Raw genomic sequence first — 15,670 nt, forward strand, 5'->3', positions numbered from 1 at the left:
TTGTACATCCAATGCCAGCTCATCTGCATTACATGACATAAATACTATATTAAAACCTAGATCATAATTAATTATTTATACAACATGCGTGCCACCACAAAAGGTACAAATTTATGAAAGCATCGCTACAATGTAGACAATCCCAACTACCACTAAAAGAACTAAAGCTAAAATACATTTCAGGAGCACAAGGATTTCGCGACCAATCTCAACTAAAACAGACAGATCCACCGATTGTGCAACATCTTTGGGCTTCTTCGGCTGGATCACTGCCTCATTAGCCGTCGTATCTGCCTGTTGTGCAAGATATTTTTGCACGAGTTCAACATACTCTTCCTCCTAGTAGAAGCCTGAACATCGTCCACTGCCATCCCACTGAAATTAAAACAAAAAATTAGAACTTTAATCACAACCATCATGAAAATAGGTATAAACTAACCATAATCATTAAATACGATAAAATAACTCACATTGCGATCCGGACACTTGTAGAAGATACGATCTTTGTTGGGACCCTCCTTCTTCACTCGGTACTCTATCACAATCTTCGTCTCATCACGACACTTGCCGCATAGAATGAGAGGGAGACCCGGCCTAAGTCGCTTTGGAAACCCATGAGAGGCCGAGGACCCGGAAGCAGTTGCCATCTACTCTCTATACTCATTTTTTAATACACTATAAATTTCTCATTTTATAAACAAATAAAATTATGAAACTATAAAATTATCTATATCTCTAAACAATGAAGCAGTTGCCATCTACTCTCTATTCTCATTTTTTAATACACTATAAATTTCTCATTTTATAAACAAATAAAATTAAGAAACTATAAAATTATCTATATCTCTATACTCATTTTTTAATACACTATAGCTCAAAAACATGTTTTAATAAATAACCATCCGTACTAGTTGACCTTGCTTACGTGATCATCTCGGCGAGCATTTCTCCACCGGACGGCACCGTACTTGGTCAAGGAAGAGCTCCGATTCTACGAGGAAGAGAACACGGTCTTCCACGACCATTGTCGCTCTCCCTCGTAGAATCAAAGCTCCTCCTTGATGTCTGTTACCGCTCGACAGAGAACATGCTCACCGAGCTGAACACGGTCCGCAAGTTCAACTAGTACGGATTTTCTATAATTTTCTAACTATTTTCTAAGTTTTTCATTTCATAAAAAGTTAAAATAAAAAGTACGGTGATTGACAGACTACTGCGACGATATCGGGACATGTGAATAAATAACCATCCGTACTAGTTGAACTTGCTTACGTGATCATCTCGGCGAGCATTTCTCCACCGGACGGCACCGTACTTGGCCACGGAAGAGCTCCGATTCTACGAGGAAGGGAACACGGTCTTCCACGACCGTTGCCGCTCTCCCTCGTAGAATCAAAGCTCCTCCTTGACGTCCGTTACCGCTCGGCAGAGAACATGGTCGCTGAGATGAACACGGTCCGCAAGTTCAACTAGCTACTTTAACCTTCTTTCATGTAAATATGCAAGTTTGAAGTGATTTTGAGCTCAAATTGCTTACAAATGAAAAAAAACCACAATAAAGAACCATATATATATAGTGAACAAAATGAGATAAGACAATGGTGAAAAATGAGAGTATGAGATTGGTAACCTTTACAACTGAAGAACCGACGGAGGAATCGAAGAAATCGACGGAGGAATCGAAGAATGGATGGAGGAACAATGGAGGGAGGAAGCAAGAACACTAGTGCAATGAGCTTCAAAATGTGCTGAGCTCGGGCTCGGGGAGGAAGGAGACGGCTGGGATATAAAGGGGGGACCTTTAGTCCCAGTTGGTGGCTCCAACCGGGACTAAAAGTAACTTTCCAACCCCGGGCGCAGCCACGGCCCGGGAGTAGACCTTTACTCCCGGTTGGAGCCACCAACCGGGAGTAAAAGTATACCTTTAGTCCCGGTTGGTGGCTCTAACCGGGACTAAAGGTCCCTGCCACCTCTGTCTGGCGCAGTAGCCGTTGGGCAGGGACCTTTAGTCCCGGTTGGAGCCACCAACCAGGACTAAAGATATCTCTAGTCCCGGGCGCAAAAAATTCCAAGACTAGAGCCCATTTTGACCGAGGATCAAAGGTCTGTTCTCTACTAGTGACATTTGCATGAACTCAGTTTTTCCCATTCTATCTTTGAAAGCTGTCAACAAGATTTCAGCTTTAGCCTCATGACTATAAACCTCAATGCCCATATTATTTTTCGGACATGTGATGCTATTTTTCCTATGCCTTATTGTTGCATGGGCATGAAAGAATTTTGTACCTGCATCCCCTTCTTTAACCCATCTTATTTTTCCCCTCTGTTTCCAGTATGTTCTTTGTTGTTTTAGTAACAGGATCAATTTTTCAAAGATTAGATTCTTGAAGTTCCACTCAGGCAGGGATAATCTCTATAAAGTTCCATAGTCTCAAGCAGTTACAACACCAATTTGATATTTTCAATGGTCCTCTTCAAACCTGGTAGCTGCTCTTTCCAACTCCTCAGCTCTTTCCTTAAGTTCTTGAACTTTGCTGTTATTCTCTTGGCTGGGTCAATTACATGATCAGGAGCTGACCACCCATTTACTGCCACTTGAGGAAACTCTTCATGACTTAGCCAGTAATTTTCAAATCTGAAAATGATTGATTGGGGAATTGTTGTGCTGATCTCAACCACACACGACCAATGGTCAAATGTTTCCATGACAAGGGGTTTGACCAGGGAATTTGGATATTTAGATGTCCATGAGTTGGAGGTGAAAAACCAGTCCAGTCTTTCTAGTAGTCGGGGGAACTGTTTGTTTGTCTAGGTGAAGAGCTTGCCATGTAGAGTTAGTTCTATCAATCCAAGCTTGTTGATGGCTTCGTTAAACGCAAACATTTCATTTGGGTCAGCTCTCTCTCTATTTCTATCTTCTGGCCTTCTGATTTGGTTGAAATACCACTAACCAATCTATGTCAGGTGGCATATCAATCTCACCAAACCATTCTAGGAACTCTAATTTACCAGAGGGGGTGCACGGAGCATAGATGGTGGTTAGGATCCATGTATCATTGCTGAGCTTGGAGGTGAACTCAATGGAGAGGACATAGCTGTTGCTGAAGATCGATCAGGTTGCCAAGGCAAAGGTCTTCCAGGCTACAAGAATTCCACCTGAGGCTCCAATGGAGGGAAGGTACTGAAAGGCATCAAAGTCATGGGGACAGAAGTTTTTGATGTTGTTGTTGTCAAAGCCCTCTCTTTTAGTTTCCTGGAGGCAAATGATCTCACTTTTACTCTCTGTAATCTTGTCTCTGATGGAATTCCATTTCTTGTCAGAGTCCTCTGACATTCCAATTCAAAATCTTCCAATTCTTGTTGTGAGTCATTTGAAACAAGTAAAATCTGAAACAAGGGGGGGCAGGAAGACCGACTTCCATGCAGGCACCCAAAGCCAGAGTAAAAACCAGGAAAAATCAAGAAGCACTAGCACAATAAAAAAAGATAAAGCAGCAAAGGTAAAGAGCAACCAGCAAGAGTTTACATAACACCACCATCAATAGACACCAGTTTAGATTACAAAAGCTTGGACCACAAGCAGGTGCACAAAGGAAGGGCAAAACAAAATAAGCAAAAGTCCCAATCCACCACCCAAGTTTAATGATCTTCATTCTTGTCATCATTCCTATCCTTCTTGCTGTCCTTTCCCTCTTTGCTCTTCTTCATTTTCTTGCCCACTGGCTCAAGATTGTTATTGTTCATGACTGTATCTTCTTCCAACTGGTCAGCCTGCAGGTTACAAAGGGTAGTTCCTATCTCCGTGAGAGAGCACAGTGACAAGGTTAGCAGTGTGGTATTGCAACCAAGGCAGTTTTTGACTTTGCAAATGTCAGTTTTGAAACCATTACTGCTTGCTCTGACCCTGTTGCTTCGTCTGGCAGCAGAATCAACAACAGGGGTTGCTGCCTTGGGCTTTCTTCCTCTCTTCTTATTAGGTGACTGTTTCTCCACTGGATCCTCATCAATGGCCTCTTCTATCTCCTTTGCAAGCATCAATTCAGAGCCGAGCAGCCCACACGAGTCAGTTTCAGATGGTTTGCAGTTGATAGCCGGAGGAGCGCAAGTGTCTCCATCCAGGTGTAACAGCCTAGGCAGGCCAGACTCAAGCAAAGCTTTGGCCCACTTGTGATGGGCCGGGGCCTGCAGGATAGCCTGGAAGAAGCCCAACCAGGCTGAAGGGACCTCTATGACTGCTTTGCTCTTTGAACTGGCACCCTCCCCCAGCTTTGGCGCCAAATCAGGTACAGAGGTGAAAAAAATTCTAACCATTCCCAACTGAATATTGTTCTGAAAGACTAGGCCATCCACCCCAGCAGGCTGAGTCTGGATATCATCCTAGCCTTGGACTGCATTGGCCAGTTTAATTTCCTCAGGCTGAACCTGGACAGCATCCTGGGCAGCATTCTGATCTTGTGCATCATTCAACTAATTGATTTCTTCCATGTCCATTAGGTCTTCTTCCTAAATTTCAAAATGAGTTTTCCATGGGTGCCTGCAGTATAGGTAACTCAACATTCATCTGAGGTTCAGGCTGGGGTTGTTGCTCTTGCAGTTGCTGTTGCGCTTCTACTGGTTGTGGCACCAACTATTGCTCATCAATCTAGTCATTTTCCTGTGCAGGATGTATAATCATCTCCTATGGGTCCTCCACCATGGGGACCTCATTCAGATCTTGCTGGATCACAATGGGCTGCTGTATCAGAGGTCAAAGGTTGAGTTGTAAAAGCTGCTCACCATTCTGCTACTGTGCAGGCAATTCTTCTGGCTATTTCTGGCCAATCCTCCTGCCCACCCTGATTCTCCTGAATGTCTCCTGCTCCAACTTGCCACCGCCCCCCCCCCCCCCCCCCCCCGCTGGGGGGTCCATGATCATCAGGCATTGGAAGAACAACCTCTTCTCCAGGTGGCCCAACTACCAAGTCTTCATGCTGCAAGATTTCAATTTGTATTGTCCAGGACTGCCCATCATAGTTTGGTGAATCAGAAAACACAGAAAAGTGGGGGATTGATTCAAGGTCAACCACCCAAGCTCGAACAATCAGTCTTTGCTAGATGATCCGTATCATTATCCCAGCTAACAGCTCTAGCAAAGGGGCCCAAGACCGTATCAATGAATTCTTGCTCTCAATAATCCTCAGGGAGGCCCATTAGCATAAGCTAGCAGTCTTGATTGAAAATGAGCCTTCTCCAATTCCTACCCTGGTTATGTCTAACAAAAGAGAAGTTGACGTCCCCATAAGGGCGCGGGCTCTCAAGAACGAACCTATCTCTGTCATGATCATACTCGGACCTTGCAAAAGCTTAACTTAGGTGAGTGGGCTGCACATCCTTAATCTGAGTTCTCCTATGAGCCATGAACTCTCTGACAACTTCTTCAACGATGGGGAAATGAAGCACATTACCCGGCAGATGAGAAATCGTGACGATTGCCAAGTCCTCGTTTCTTGGCCTGGGTCTTCTCGGAGCCACCGCTCGGACCATCATGGGCCGATTGGGGATGTTCTCAATGTGCATCCCCCTTGGCTTGAAAGGTGAGGGGTCGGCGTGCTGGTATGCCATGGCAGTGCAAGCTTGTGCAGCAGCTGGAGCTTGGTTGGGCGGCAATGGCGCTTGATTATCTCCATCTTGGTGGGGTTTTCTTGAGTTGGGGGAGCGACAGTGTTAACCAGCGGGGGGTGGCATTAACTGTGGAAGACAGAGGGCCAGCACGGTCCAGTTGCACCTTGCCAAGGCAGAGATCAGTCTCTGACACGCCGGGATCAATCCTTTTAGACCCACTTGCCATGGTGAAAAGAGTAGTTGGCCAAGAAATTGTTACTGGAGCCAACGGTGGCGTGGCTTGCGAGGTGGACGCTCTGGTCCTCGCCCAAGCCGAGAACGACTCGAAGATAGGTGGGCTCTGCCGAAGCAGCCTAGTGGCCAGTTCCGTTTCCCCAGCGCAAGGCCCAATCTTCTTTCCATTACTCAACGCAGTAACTTCGCTAGCTTTACCCCCTAAATCACTCTGTTGACCTGTCCAATTACTCCCATTGGGACAAAAGAGGGCAATATGTCCCCTGCGCATGCATGCAAAGCCTTTGAGGGCAGTTCCGATGCTAAAAACTACGTATAGTTTCTATACCTATTAATTTTCATAGACACTATGTATAGAAACTATGGTTCCAATGGATAGTTTCTACAGAACAACTTTTTATCCAATCACATACACTCTCTCTCCATTCGCTACCAATCACATCCCTTCGTGTCTTGGTTCTCGTGTAGACATGGTTTCTAACTTAGACCCGGTTTCTATGATTTTTGTTCTCTGTCTTCAATAACTACCTTGCCACATCAGCAAAATGCTTAGGTGGCAGTACAATTAATGCCCATAGAAACTATAGTGGTTTCTGCATTGGGAGTGCCCTGATAGCGGATTTGCACGCTTCTCTAACATGTCCCCCTTCCAGGCAGCGCGAGCAAATCCCAGGCTTTAGAGCTCTTGTAAGATCTCTTGCAGAAAAGCTTTGACTCATCTCTGGGACAGAGTTTAAATTCAAATTCGGGCGGGTGGCGGTGGGACCTGCATGACCATCCTGACCAATCGACGACCCCCTATTGCCCATGGTCAGGTTTGACGCATTCTGAAAATCCAAACGCTTCAAAACACTTGTTCTTGGCTGATGAACTGCGCTCGGAACTTTGTTAGCTCCAGTAAGCGGAGGTGATCTTACAACATCAGCAAAAGAGACATTGGGACGGCGATCAGCGCTGCTACTTCCAACTGTAGTCCACTTAGCCGCTTCTTCCACGCAGAAGCTTTTCCATTCTTGAAACCAATTCGGACCACCATTACCCCAAAGGTGAAAGAAAATTTTAAACGAAGAAACCTCGAAAGAACGAAGCTTAAGAATGTGAAACCCCACAAGACTCGAAGAAACCGAAAAACGAAAGACTCTGTCAGCAAGAGCAAGAACATCGAAATCTGCCACGGATCCCCCAAGCGTGGCTTGGAGAACAGCACCCACAGCAGCCGGCGAAAGTCTGAACCTACAGCGACCGAAGGAGGCGACCAGGAAGAAAGCTCGATCACCAGCAGAGGGCGAGACAGAGCGGCCAAACTTGTTCCTGATCACCGACTGGACCCAGATTCCAGGCCGAGACCTAAGGCCAAGAAGATCCATTGCAGAGTCGGGAGTGTCGCCGGAGTCGAGGGAGTCACTAGCAGGGGCTAGCAGCATACTACGGGAGAGACAAAATTCCCCGAGTGTCCCTGGCTTCCCCGAGTGCCAAAAATCGGACACTTGGGAAAGAGGATCTTCCCTGAGTGTTGCATTCGGGGAAGAATTGCACTCGGGGAAGAGAGGCTTTCCCGAGTGCCACAGAGAACCTGGCACTCGGTAAAGAGAAGCACTCGGCAAAGGCCCTCTTCCCCGAGTGCAACACTCGGGGAAGATCGGCACTCGGCAAAGAAACATGCTACTTGATCTATGCGGAGATGTTTGGGTTTTAGGCATCCGACGTTGCAACTTCGTCGAAACCTTCTCGATTTTTTATCATAGCCTCTACATGCGATAACACGACGCCCAGACAAGTTTCGTGATTTTCGGACTTCGTTCGGATTTTATATAATTTAAATACACTTTTCCCGCAAGTTGTTCGTCATGTTACGTCAACAAGATGCTCGACATTTCATGCGAGTTCCTGGATAAGGCATCAACATACACCAAATATCATTAATATAATTTTTTGAATCACCAAATTCCATTATTTCATGCACCTGCAGTTCAAATTCGAAGTATGCAAAAAAATTCAACGAAACGAAAAAAACTAACGAAATATAACAAAATAAGTCAAAATTGTCCCAAATATGAACATGCAGTTTTAAACAATGTGGGAAGGCCTCACAAAAAAATGAGGTAAAAAAACAAAAAAAAACAAAAATTCTTCCCCGAGTGCCTTCCCTGGCACTCAGCGAAGAGGCTCTTTCCCGAGTGCCAGGACAGGGCACTCGGGGAAGACTTAAAAAAAAGGCCCAACAGGCCTTATCTAAACCTAACCGGCCACCCCACCCCACCCCACACCCGCCAGCCCGCCCCGTCCGTGCGCTACCCCGCCGCCGCAGCTCCCTCCGCACGCCGCTGCCGCTCGCCGCGCACCCCCCGTAGGCCCGCGCGCCCCCCGCAGCCCCCGCGCCGCGCGCCCCAGCAGGCCCCGCCGGCGCGCTCCTGCAGCCCGAGACGGCGTCGCGCCCCCGCAGCCCCCGCGCCGCGCGACCCCTCAGGCCCCGCCGGCGCGCCCCCGTAGCCCGAGACGACGGCGCGGCCCCGCCGGCGCGCCCCTGTCCCTGCGCGTCGGGGCCCGTCCGGCCGGCGCGCCCCCTCCCCAGCCCCGAGGCAAGCCGCCTGGCCCCTATCCGTCCGTCTGTCCGTGTGGAGCCCGGCCCCTGGCGCTGGTCAGGGAGCAGAGAAGGAGGAGGTAGGTGGAGGAAGGAGGAGGAAGGAGGAAGAAGGGGAAGGGGAGGAGAAGGAGAAAGAAGGGGAGGAGGTGCCACCGTCGCCACGTCTTGTCCCGTTGTCGGCGTCTTCTTCTCCGCGTGCACGTCCCGCCAACGCCCAAGGTATACGAACCATCCCGTTCTGGTTGTCGGCCATCGCGCCGTTTATGTGTTGACGGCCTTCATGCCGGAATTGTGGATGTGTGGGCCATCGTGCCCCAAATGTGGACGTCGGCCATCGTGTCGACGGTTTTTCTTGCAGGTTATCGAAACCTCCCCATGCAGGGGAGGTTCTGCCGAAATTTTGTACTTATAGTGCTGTTTTTCTTCTTTTGCAGAGCAGGACCTGTCGCAGGGGAATCGGAGCACCTAGGCGACCTCGATCGTCTTCGTCGGCGCTGCGGTCCTACCTGCACAGCGCCGACTCGCCACTGCACCGAATCGCCACTGCGTCGCTAGCCTTTCTCCACTGCCACCCTAGGTATAATTAAGCTCTTTTCCTTACCGTTGTCGTACGTAGATCGGTGTAGCCCAGTTAGGCGTCTCCCGTCCGAAACAGATACGATTGGAGGTATGCGGATCTCTGCATATCTATGACCGTATCTATTTCGGATTGTCCAGGTGTAATTGGACAGCCCGCGGATGGGTAGATGGGTTAGTTTCCATGTTCTGCTCGGAGGATGAGGACCCAGAGATACCCTCGTTCGACCACTACGCCCTCTTCCCCACCGCTGGGCACCTAAACTTGGCGGATCAGGTGCTTACAGAGTTGTGGGTAAGCCTTTCTCGCTCTACGACCCTCAATTCATTGCATTCATTGGACATTCTTGAAATAAAATAATGGATACCTCGTGTCTTTATGCAGGACTTCTTCAGATGCCAGCCGGGACAGGAGTTAAGGGCGCATGAGGTGGCTGCCGCTTCCTGTAGAAGGCGTGTCTCGGACTTGTATCACGAGTCCCGCCTCCAGGCGCACATTGACTACAACGTCACCTACCGTAATAGAAGAATGAACAGAACTCAGGCAAGAAGAGAGATAGAGATTCTGACAAGGGAGCAGTACCTACAGGTAAATAGAAAACATCTCCTATTGATCTCTTTTTAGATTAACTATGCCTAATTTGATCTTCTGATGGCTTGTAGGTGATTCCGAGTTGGTGCGCCACCTTTCCCGATTGCTGGGCTGCTATAGTGGACAGATGGTTGGACGCGGACTGGCAGAAGGCGCACCAAGAGAAAAGCGAGCACCGTATGCTGATGCCAGGTGTACCTCACCATCAGGGCAGCGCCACCCTCAGCAAATACAAAAAGACATATGTAAGTCTCCACCACTTGTCTAATCTAGCCGCGCTCAATTCTGCATGATTTCTAACCACATGTTGTCTTTCTCGCAGGAGGCGGCACACGGTGGCCAGCCAATTGGCCAACTCACGACGTATGCTCTGGCCCACATGGGCCCGGCAAAGTCCAACATCGAGTACAACCCAGATGCGGGCCTAGAGGCTTACACCAACTCCAGCGTCCACACCCGCCTCAGTTCGTACACGGAGGCATCAAGGTTAGTCCACGGGTCGGACTATGATCCGAGGACCGAGGAGCGCCTTGATCCTGAGCTAGTGATGAGGATTGGGCAAGGCAAGAAGCATGGGCGGTTTTACATGGGCGATGGCATCCTCGAGACGGGCTGTACTCCTCCTCTCAACTGCCTACGAGCAGCGAGCACGAGCTCTAGCATGCCCATAAGCCAACGGCCGACAGCGGTGGCTTCAATCCAGGTAAGTATTCTAGTTTCATTCGTCGTTCTTTCACTTTTACGTTCCTTAGCTCTGCATTATTGAAACATTGGGGTCAAATGTTGCAGGCCGAGCTGCAGCAACTTCGGGCTCAGCAGAAGAGTTTGCTAGTTGAGAGGGAGGCTGAGCGGGCCGAGCGGGAGTCCGAGCGTCAGAGGGTACAAGCTTTGGAGGCCCAGCAAGATGGTTTGCTCAAGTTCGTGCAACAACTTGGGCAGAAACAAGGTTGGGAGATTCCAGCAGAGCTGCTTGCACCACCACCACCACCACCATATCGTCGAGAGTCTACTCCAGTGAGTATGAGTATGGATGTTTTACTTTCTTTGCTCATGCTTAGTGTCAAACCTAGTGATGGCCTTCGTGCCGGATTTGTTGATGTGTTGGCATTCGTGCCGGATTTGTTGATGTGTCGGCCTTCGTGCTGGAAATGTGGTTGTCGGCCTTCGTGCCGACGTTTTTCTTGCAGGTTTTGGAAACCTCCCCATGCAGGGGAGGTGCTGCCAAAATTTTCAACTTTTCTTTACACTCCTTATATTTTTATCTTGTCACTCACGTGCAATCTTTTCTCTTTTTTGCAGCATCAATCGGGTGGGGCATCGAACCATGTCGAAGGGTCGCCGGCATCGCACGTCGGGCCATCCCCACCTGGACCGTCGCCGGGATCGCACGCTGGGGCGTCCCACCCCTCACAGTCGCCGTGAGCCGCCTTCGGAGTCGTTTTTTTGTATTGAACTTGTGAACTTGGAATAGTGTGTACTTTTGAACGTGTGGTTTGTAATATATTGTGGATTTCGGACAAATTTGGTCGTTTGTGATATATAAATGTGGTTTGTGACATATTGGTGTTGATTTGTGGTTTGGTTTGTGATATATATATATATATATATATATATATATATATATATATATATATATATGCTTTGTTGTTTACGTGGAAAAGCAAAAAACAAAAAAAAAAGAATTTTAGAGGTGGCTTCCCCGAGTGCCTGTGCTGTGGCACTCGGGGAAGAGGGATTTTTATAAAAAAAAACAAATTTCTTCCCCGAGTGCCTGAACTTCGGCACTCAGCAAAGAGTATTTTAAAAAAAATTCGAAAATCTTTCCCGAGTGTTGCACTCGGGGAAGAAAATCAAAAAGGCGTCAAGTCTTCCCCGAGTGCCAGCACGGCACTCGGCAAAGCCTTCCCCGAGTGCACGATTTTTGACACTCGGGGAAGGCGGCTTTCCCGTGAGAGGATTAGCCGGAGGCTCTTCCCCGAGTGTTGCACTCGGGGAAGGCTTCCCCGAGTGCAACTCGACCTTCCCCGAGTGCAACCGGCACTCGGGGAATCCAGCAGTTCCTGTAGTGGCAGCAGCCCAACCAAGAACCTGGAGCCCAAGGTTTTTTTTTCCGGAAATTAAAATTTATCGGAGGTCATAGATAATCGGGATAAGCATGATATATCGGAAATATCGGACCAAATTCAAAAAATTCAATTTTTTTCAAAAAAGATTGTAGAATTCGACTTAAAACTATTCCTAAGCTATTAAACATCACTTGTCCACAGATAAAAACAAGAATAAAACATTATGAGTGCATTAGATAGGTTCTACGCCGAACGTTGCTAAGTCCCACATATTACAGTCCATTCTATAGCATATATAATAAGGTCCACTACACTCAATAGCACATATTACAGTCCATTAGATCATATTACAGTCCATTAGATAGGTAAGTAGTCTCAAATTCATTACAAAATATAGGAGTGCACTAAAAGCTAACAGCACATCCACTGAAGTGTGCCATGCACCATCCAGATCTTTTCCTTTGATATTGAGCCTACACCTTAAAAAATATTGACATTGACAATTTTCAAACTCAATGAAATAAAATCACAATGACAATGCGATGTTAGCATATAAAAGGGCCATCTGACCTTTTATAGGCCGTAGATGCTCTTGACAATCGGCTTTCTTTTCCTAGTTGATCTTGGCCGTAGACGGGTTGGTTCCCCATGATTAACACCTACAATGTCAAATATAAATAACTCAAGAGCATAATTGTAGGATACAAAATCAACTATCACCACATGTATGCATTTTTATGTCACATGTGAGTTGATTTTAGTCACCTGAACCACCTGGTACATCTGTACCAGCTGTAGTACCACCACTTCCATCACCAACCTCATTATCACCTTTGCCCAAAAAAAAGACAGACCAACATTTAAAATAATAACTACAGTCTATTGACAACAAATCCAAATTGCTGAAACTGATTTAAACTCATCACCATCTTCATCGTTCGAACTGCTGTCCCCTGACTCGGCATACACTGGGCTACCATGTTCTTCTGAAGAAGTGTCATAGTCATCTACAATACATTCATCATCTTCATCCAATTGCATCTTCCTTTTCTTTTTCTTGCCCAATTGCATCTTCCGCTTAAATGCAGCTATCTCTTCATCGTCCATGTGTAAACTTTCAATGACGAAGTTGCTAGGTGTTGACCAATCATCATCGCTATCATCATATTCATCAAGAATCGGTGTAGACTCACTCATAGAATTGTTCAGCCACTCCATGATTGGGTTGCCTTCATCATAAAGAGCAAGATCCATCATCATGCTACATGGATCAGGATCTTTTTCTTAAAAGTTCTGAAAGTCAGCTTCGAATTGTTGGATGCACAGCTTCAGATTATAATGCACGTACACCAATTTCTCCAGCTTGTCATAGCCTAAACGATTTCTTACTTTTGTATGCACCAAAGCAAACACGCTCCAGTTTCTTTCACACCCACTTGATGATACGCATGGCGAGACAACGCGCCTTGCAATCCTTTGTAATTCTGGATACTGTCCTCCATAAGAACCCCACCATTCAGCTACAATTAATTAAAAAATTAACTTGCAGCAGCTTACAAGAACATGATCACTATCAAGCAATTTATTTCAGAGATATTAGTTGCACACAGGAGTAACAACAGATCAGTACCTGCACTGGTTCTGCCATTTAGTGCTGACCACCGAGCTTCTGGAGTTCCAAATAACCCTCTCTTTTCAATGAACCGAGAAAATTGATCAATCACAGCTGTTGCTTCTGAAGTTGACTTTGCAAGCTTCTTGATTGCCATGGTTACAGCAAATTGGGAACTTGACTTTTTTGCAAGGTTTGACCTGTACAATTCTGAAGGATCAAGTGCAGCAGCTACAAAGGTAAAGAAATCACTAATATTAGAAAGATAAGAACTGAAAGCGACATTACAAATTTAGAATGGATGCAAAGAAACATTGATTGAACAAGTTTCAGATCAGTCCATAGTGTTACCTGCATGAATAATTGTACCATTGAGAATATATCGAAGCCTTTTACTGATCACTTCAGCTACCTTCTTATGAAAATCTCCTTTACCATGTTTTATTTGTTTTATTTTACCAGTTATCTCATTATACGCCTGTATCATCTTTGGAAGGAAGCCATATATAGTACCATTCTGTTGTTGATCAGCATAGCGAAGAACACAGAAAAGTGGTCCAACAACTTTCAAGACCAATTCCATCTTTTCCCACCACACCCTATTTGTCAAGCAATCATATGCAAATTCATGGTCTGGATCATTTCTCCATTCACTGTTCTTCCTCAACGACCTTACTAATACAATCATAAATGAATTCTGCATTTTGGACCTCACCAGTTGCATTCACAGTCTTGTGAAAGAACATGCGACCATTGCAAAAGATCATAAAGTTAATAATACACATCATATGGTTGCTTGTCCATGAATCACACATGAGGGTGACTCCAAATCGATCCCAATCTTCCCTAAAAGACTTCATGTGAGCTTTCAAGTCATTAAAGTTATGTTCTAGCAATGGACCGTCTATATCTTTTCCTTTTGGGATAGGCACATCACCAAATTGTTGAGTCAATTTAATTGCTGATCGAAAGTAGGGGCAGTCAGCTTTCCTTCCAGGAACATCATTGGCATGGAACCACTTAGACCAAGTTTTCGCAAGCCTAAGCGCGGAATCCCCACTAAGCATAGTGTCAATTCGAGGCTGTAAGGGCGCCTTACTACGTGCCAAGTCTATGTCAAAGGGAGCTTTTGAAGAACTTGGGTTCTGGTAGAAACTGTCAAGCAAACTTTGTCTAGTGGAGGCAACAGCCCCACTGCCACTGCTAATTGCCTTGCCTAAGGTAGCGGACTTACTCCCACTGCTACTTGCTTTGCCTAGATTTGAAAGCCCAGTACTAGTGGCACTTCTCTTATGAAAGCCCAGTACTAGTGGCACTTCACATTACCAGATATTGCACACAAATGCTCCGTTAAGCGGGTCTTCCCTCCACTTTTCTGGCCTGCAGAACAGTAGCCACACTTCCAGCCATTTGTACCCGACTGTGTCTCATGGCTCCATGTATCTTCAATTGGTCCTTTCAATTTTATCCGCCTCCCTAAAAAACAGTGTGATCCATCGTTAGAACAGAACAATTCATGGATGAAACATGAAACAAAAAAAGGTATTTTGCTACACAAACAGACCTCCAGTAGTAACCGCATATGTGTCAGCCACACTGGATGGCTCGCCGCTGCTGCCAGGTACTTTCCCCTTGCCACTGCTATGGCATTCCATCTCTCCTAGAATTTGTCTGCCAATTAGGATTGAAACATGCTGTATCAAAATTCCTAAAATAAATTTCATTTTATACAAGAGTAATTATTCTGTACAAAATTGCAGGTTGATACACGCTTCCAGTTAAGCGTACTATTCTCTAATCCACCAAGTTGAACAAATAAAAGAAATTATTTTGTACTCAAACAACATCCTAGAATGATTCAGCACTAATTATTCAGCTAGCAAAGCACCACTGCACTTCTCTACCATCTACCATCTATTGCTTCATATAGGCATGGACGTTTTGATGACTGATGCTTACGAAAATTTAATTGAATGCTTCAGAGCTTTGAACACCTCCTAATATTGAAAATGACACAAACTGGATGTCAGGAATTATTATTTCCTTTCTTCCTCAGTTCTCATGTTTCAGGCCATAAGATATGTGTGAGAGGAATAATCCCTGCTCTTCCATTGATTGATCAAGAGTTTATAAAGGAGCTACATGACTCTTCAACTACTAAGACTCTTCATTCTAGACTATACAAATTCTAGGCTATTCATATTTTAATAATATGGAATCAAACTAACATTAAGCAAAAGTTACACAGCACATATGGAAGTGCAGAACATTAACTTCAAATGCTTGTTTTCTTGAGCATACATAGGCACACAGACTTACCAGTTTACACACAAAGCAGTGATCAAACTAACAAATTTACAAGATAGAATCCTTTAGACAAAACATAGAGCCCTTGAGTTAAAACC

At 45.9% G+C, this 15,670-nt stretch overlaps 1 protein-coding gene across 1 annotated transcript; it reads right to left on the bottom strand.

Annotated features, from left to right (window-relative positions):
• Positions 1–12,226: 12,226 nt before the first annotated feature.
• LOC136488457 (uncharacterized) lies at positions 12,227–13,968 on the bottom strand. Its single transcript, XM_066485385.1, has 6 exons — positions 13,617–13,968; positions 13,284–13,496; positions 13,002–13,173; positions 12,580–12,914; positions 12,419–12,484; positions 12,227–12,312 (listed from the first exon to the last, which is right to left on the bottom strand). Exons 1-6 carry the CDS (start codon positions 13,966–13,968, stop codon positions 12,227–12,229), a joined length of 1,224 nt encoding a protein of 407 aa, XP_066341482.1.
• Between the last annotated feature and the right edge of the window lie 1,702 nt (positions 13,969–15,670).

This window comes from Miscanthus floridulus, chromosome 10, assembly GCF_019320115.1.
Source record: "Miscanthus floridulus cultivar M001 chromosome 10, ASM1932011v1, whole genome shotgun sequence".
Lineage (NCBI taxonomy): Eukaryota > Viridiplantae > Streptophyta > Magnoliopsida > Poales > Poaceae > Miscanthus > Miscanthus floridulus.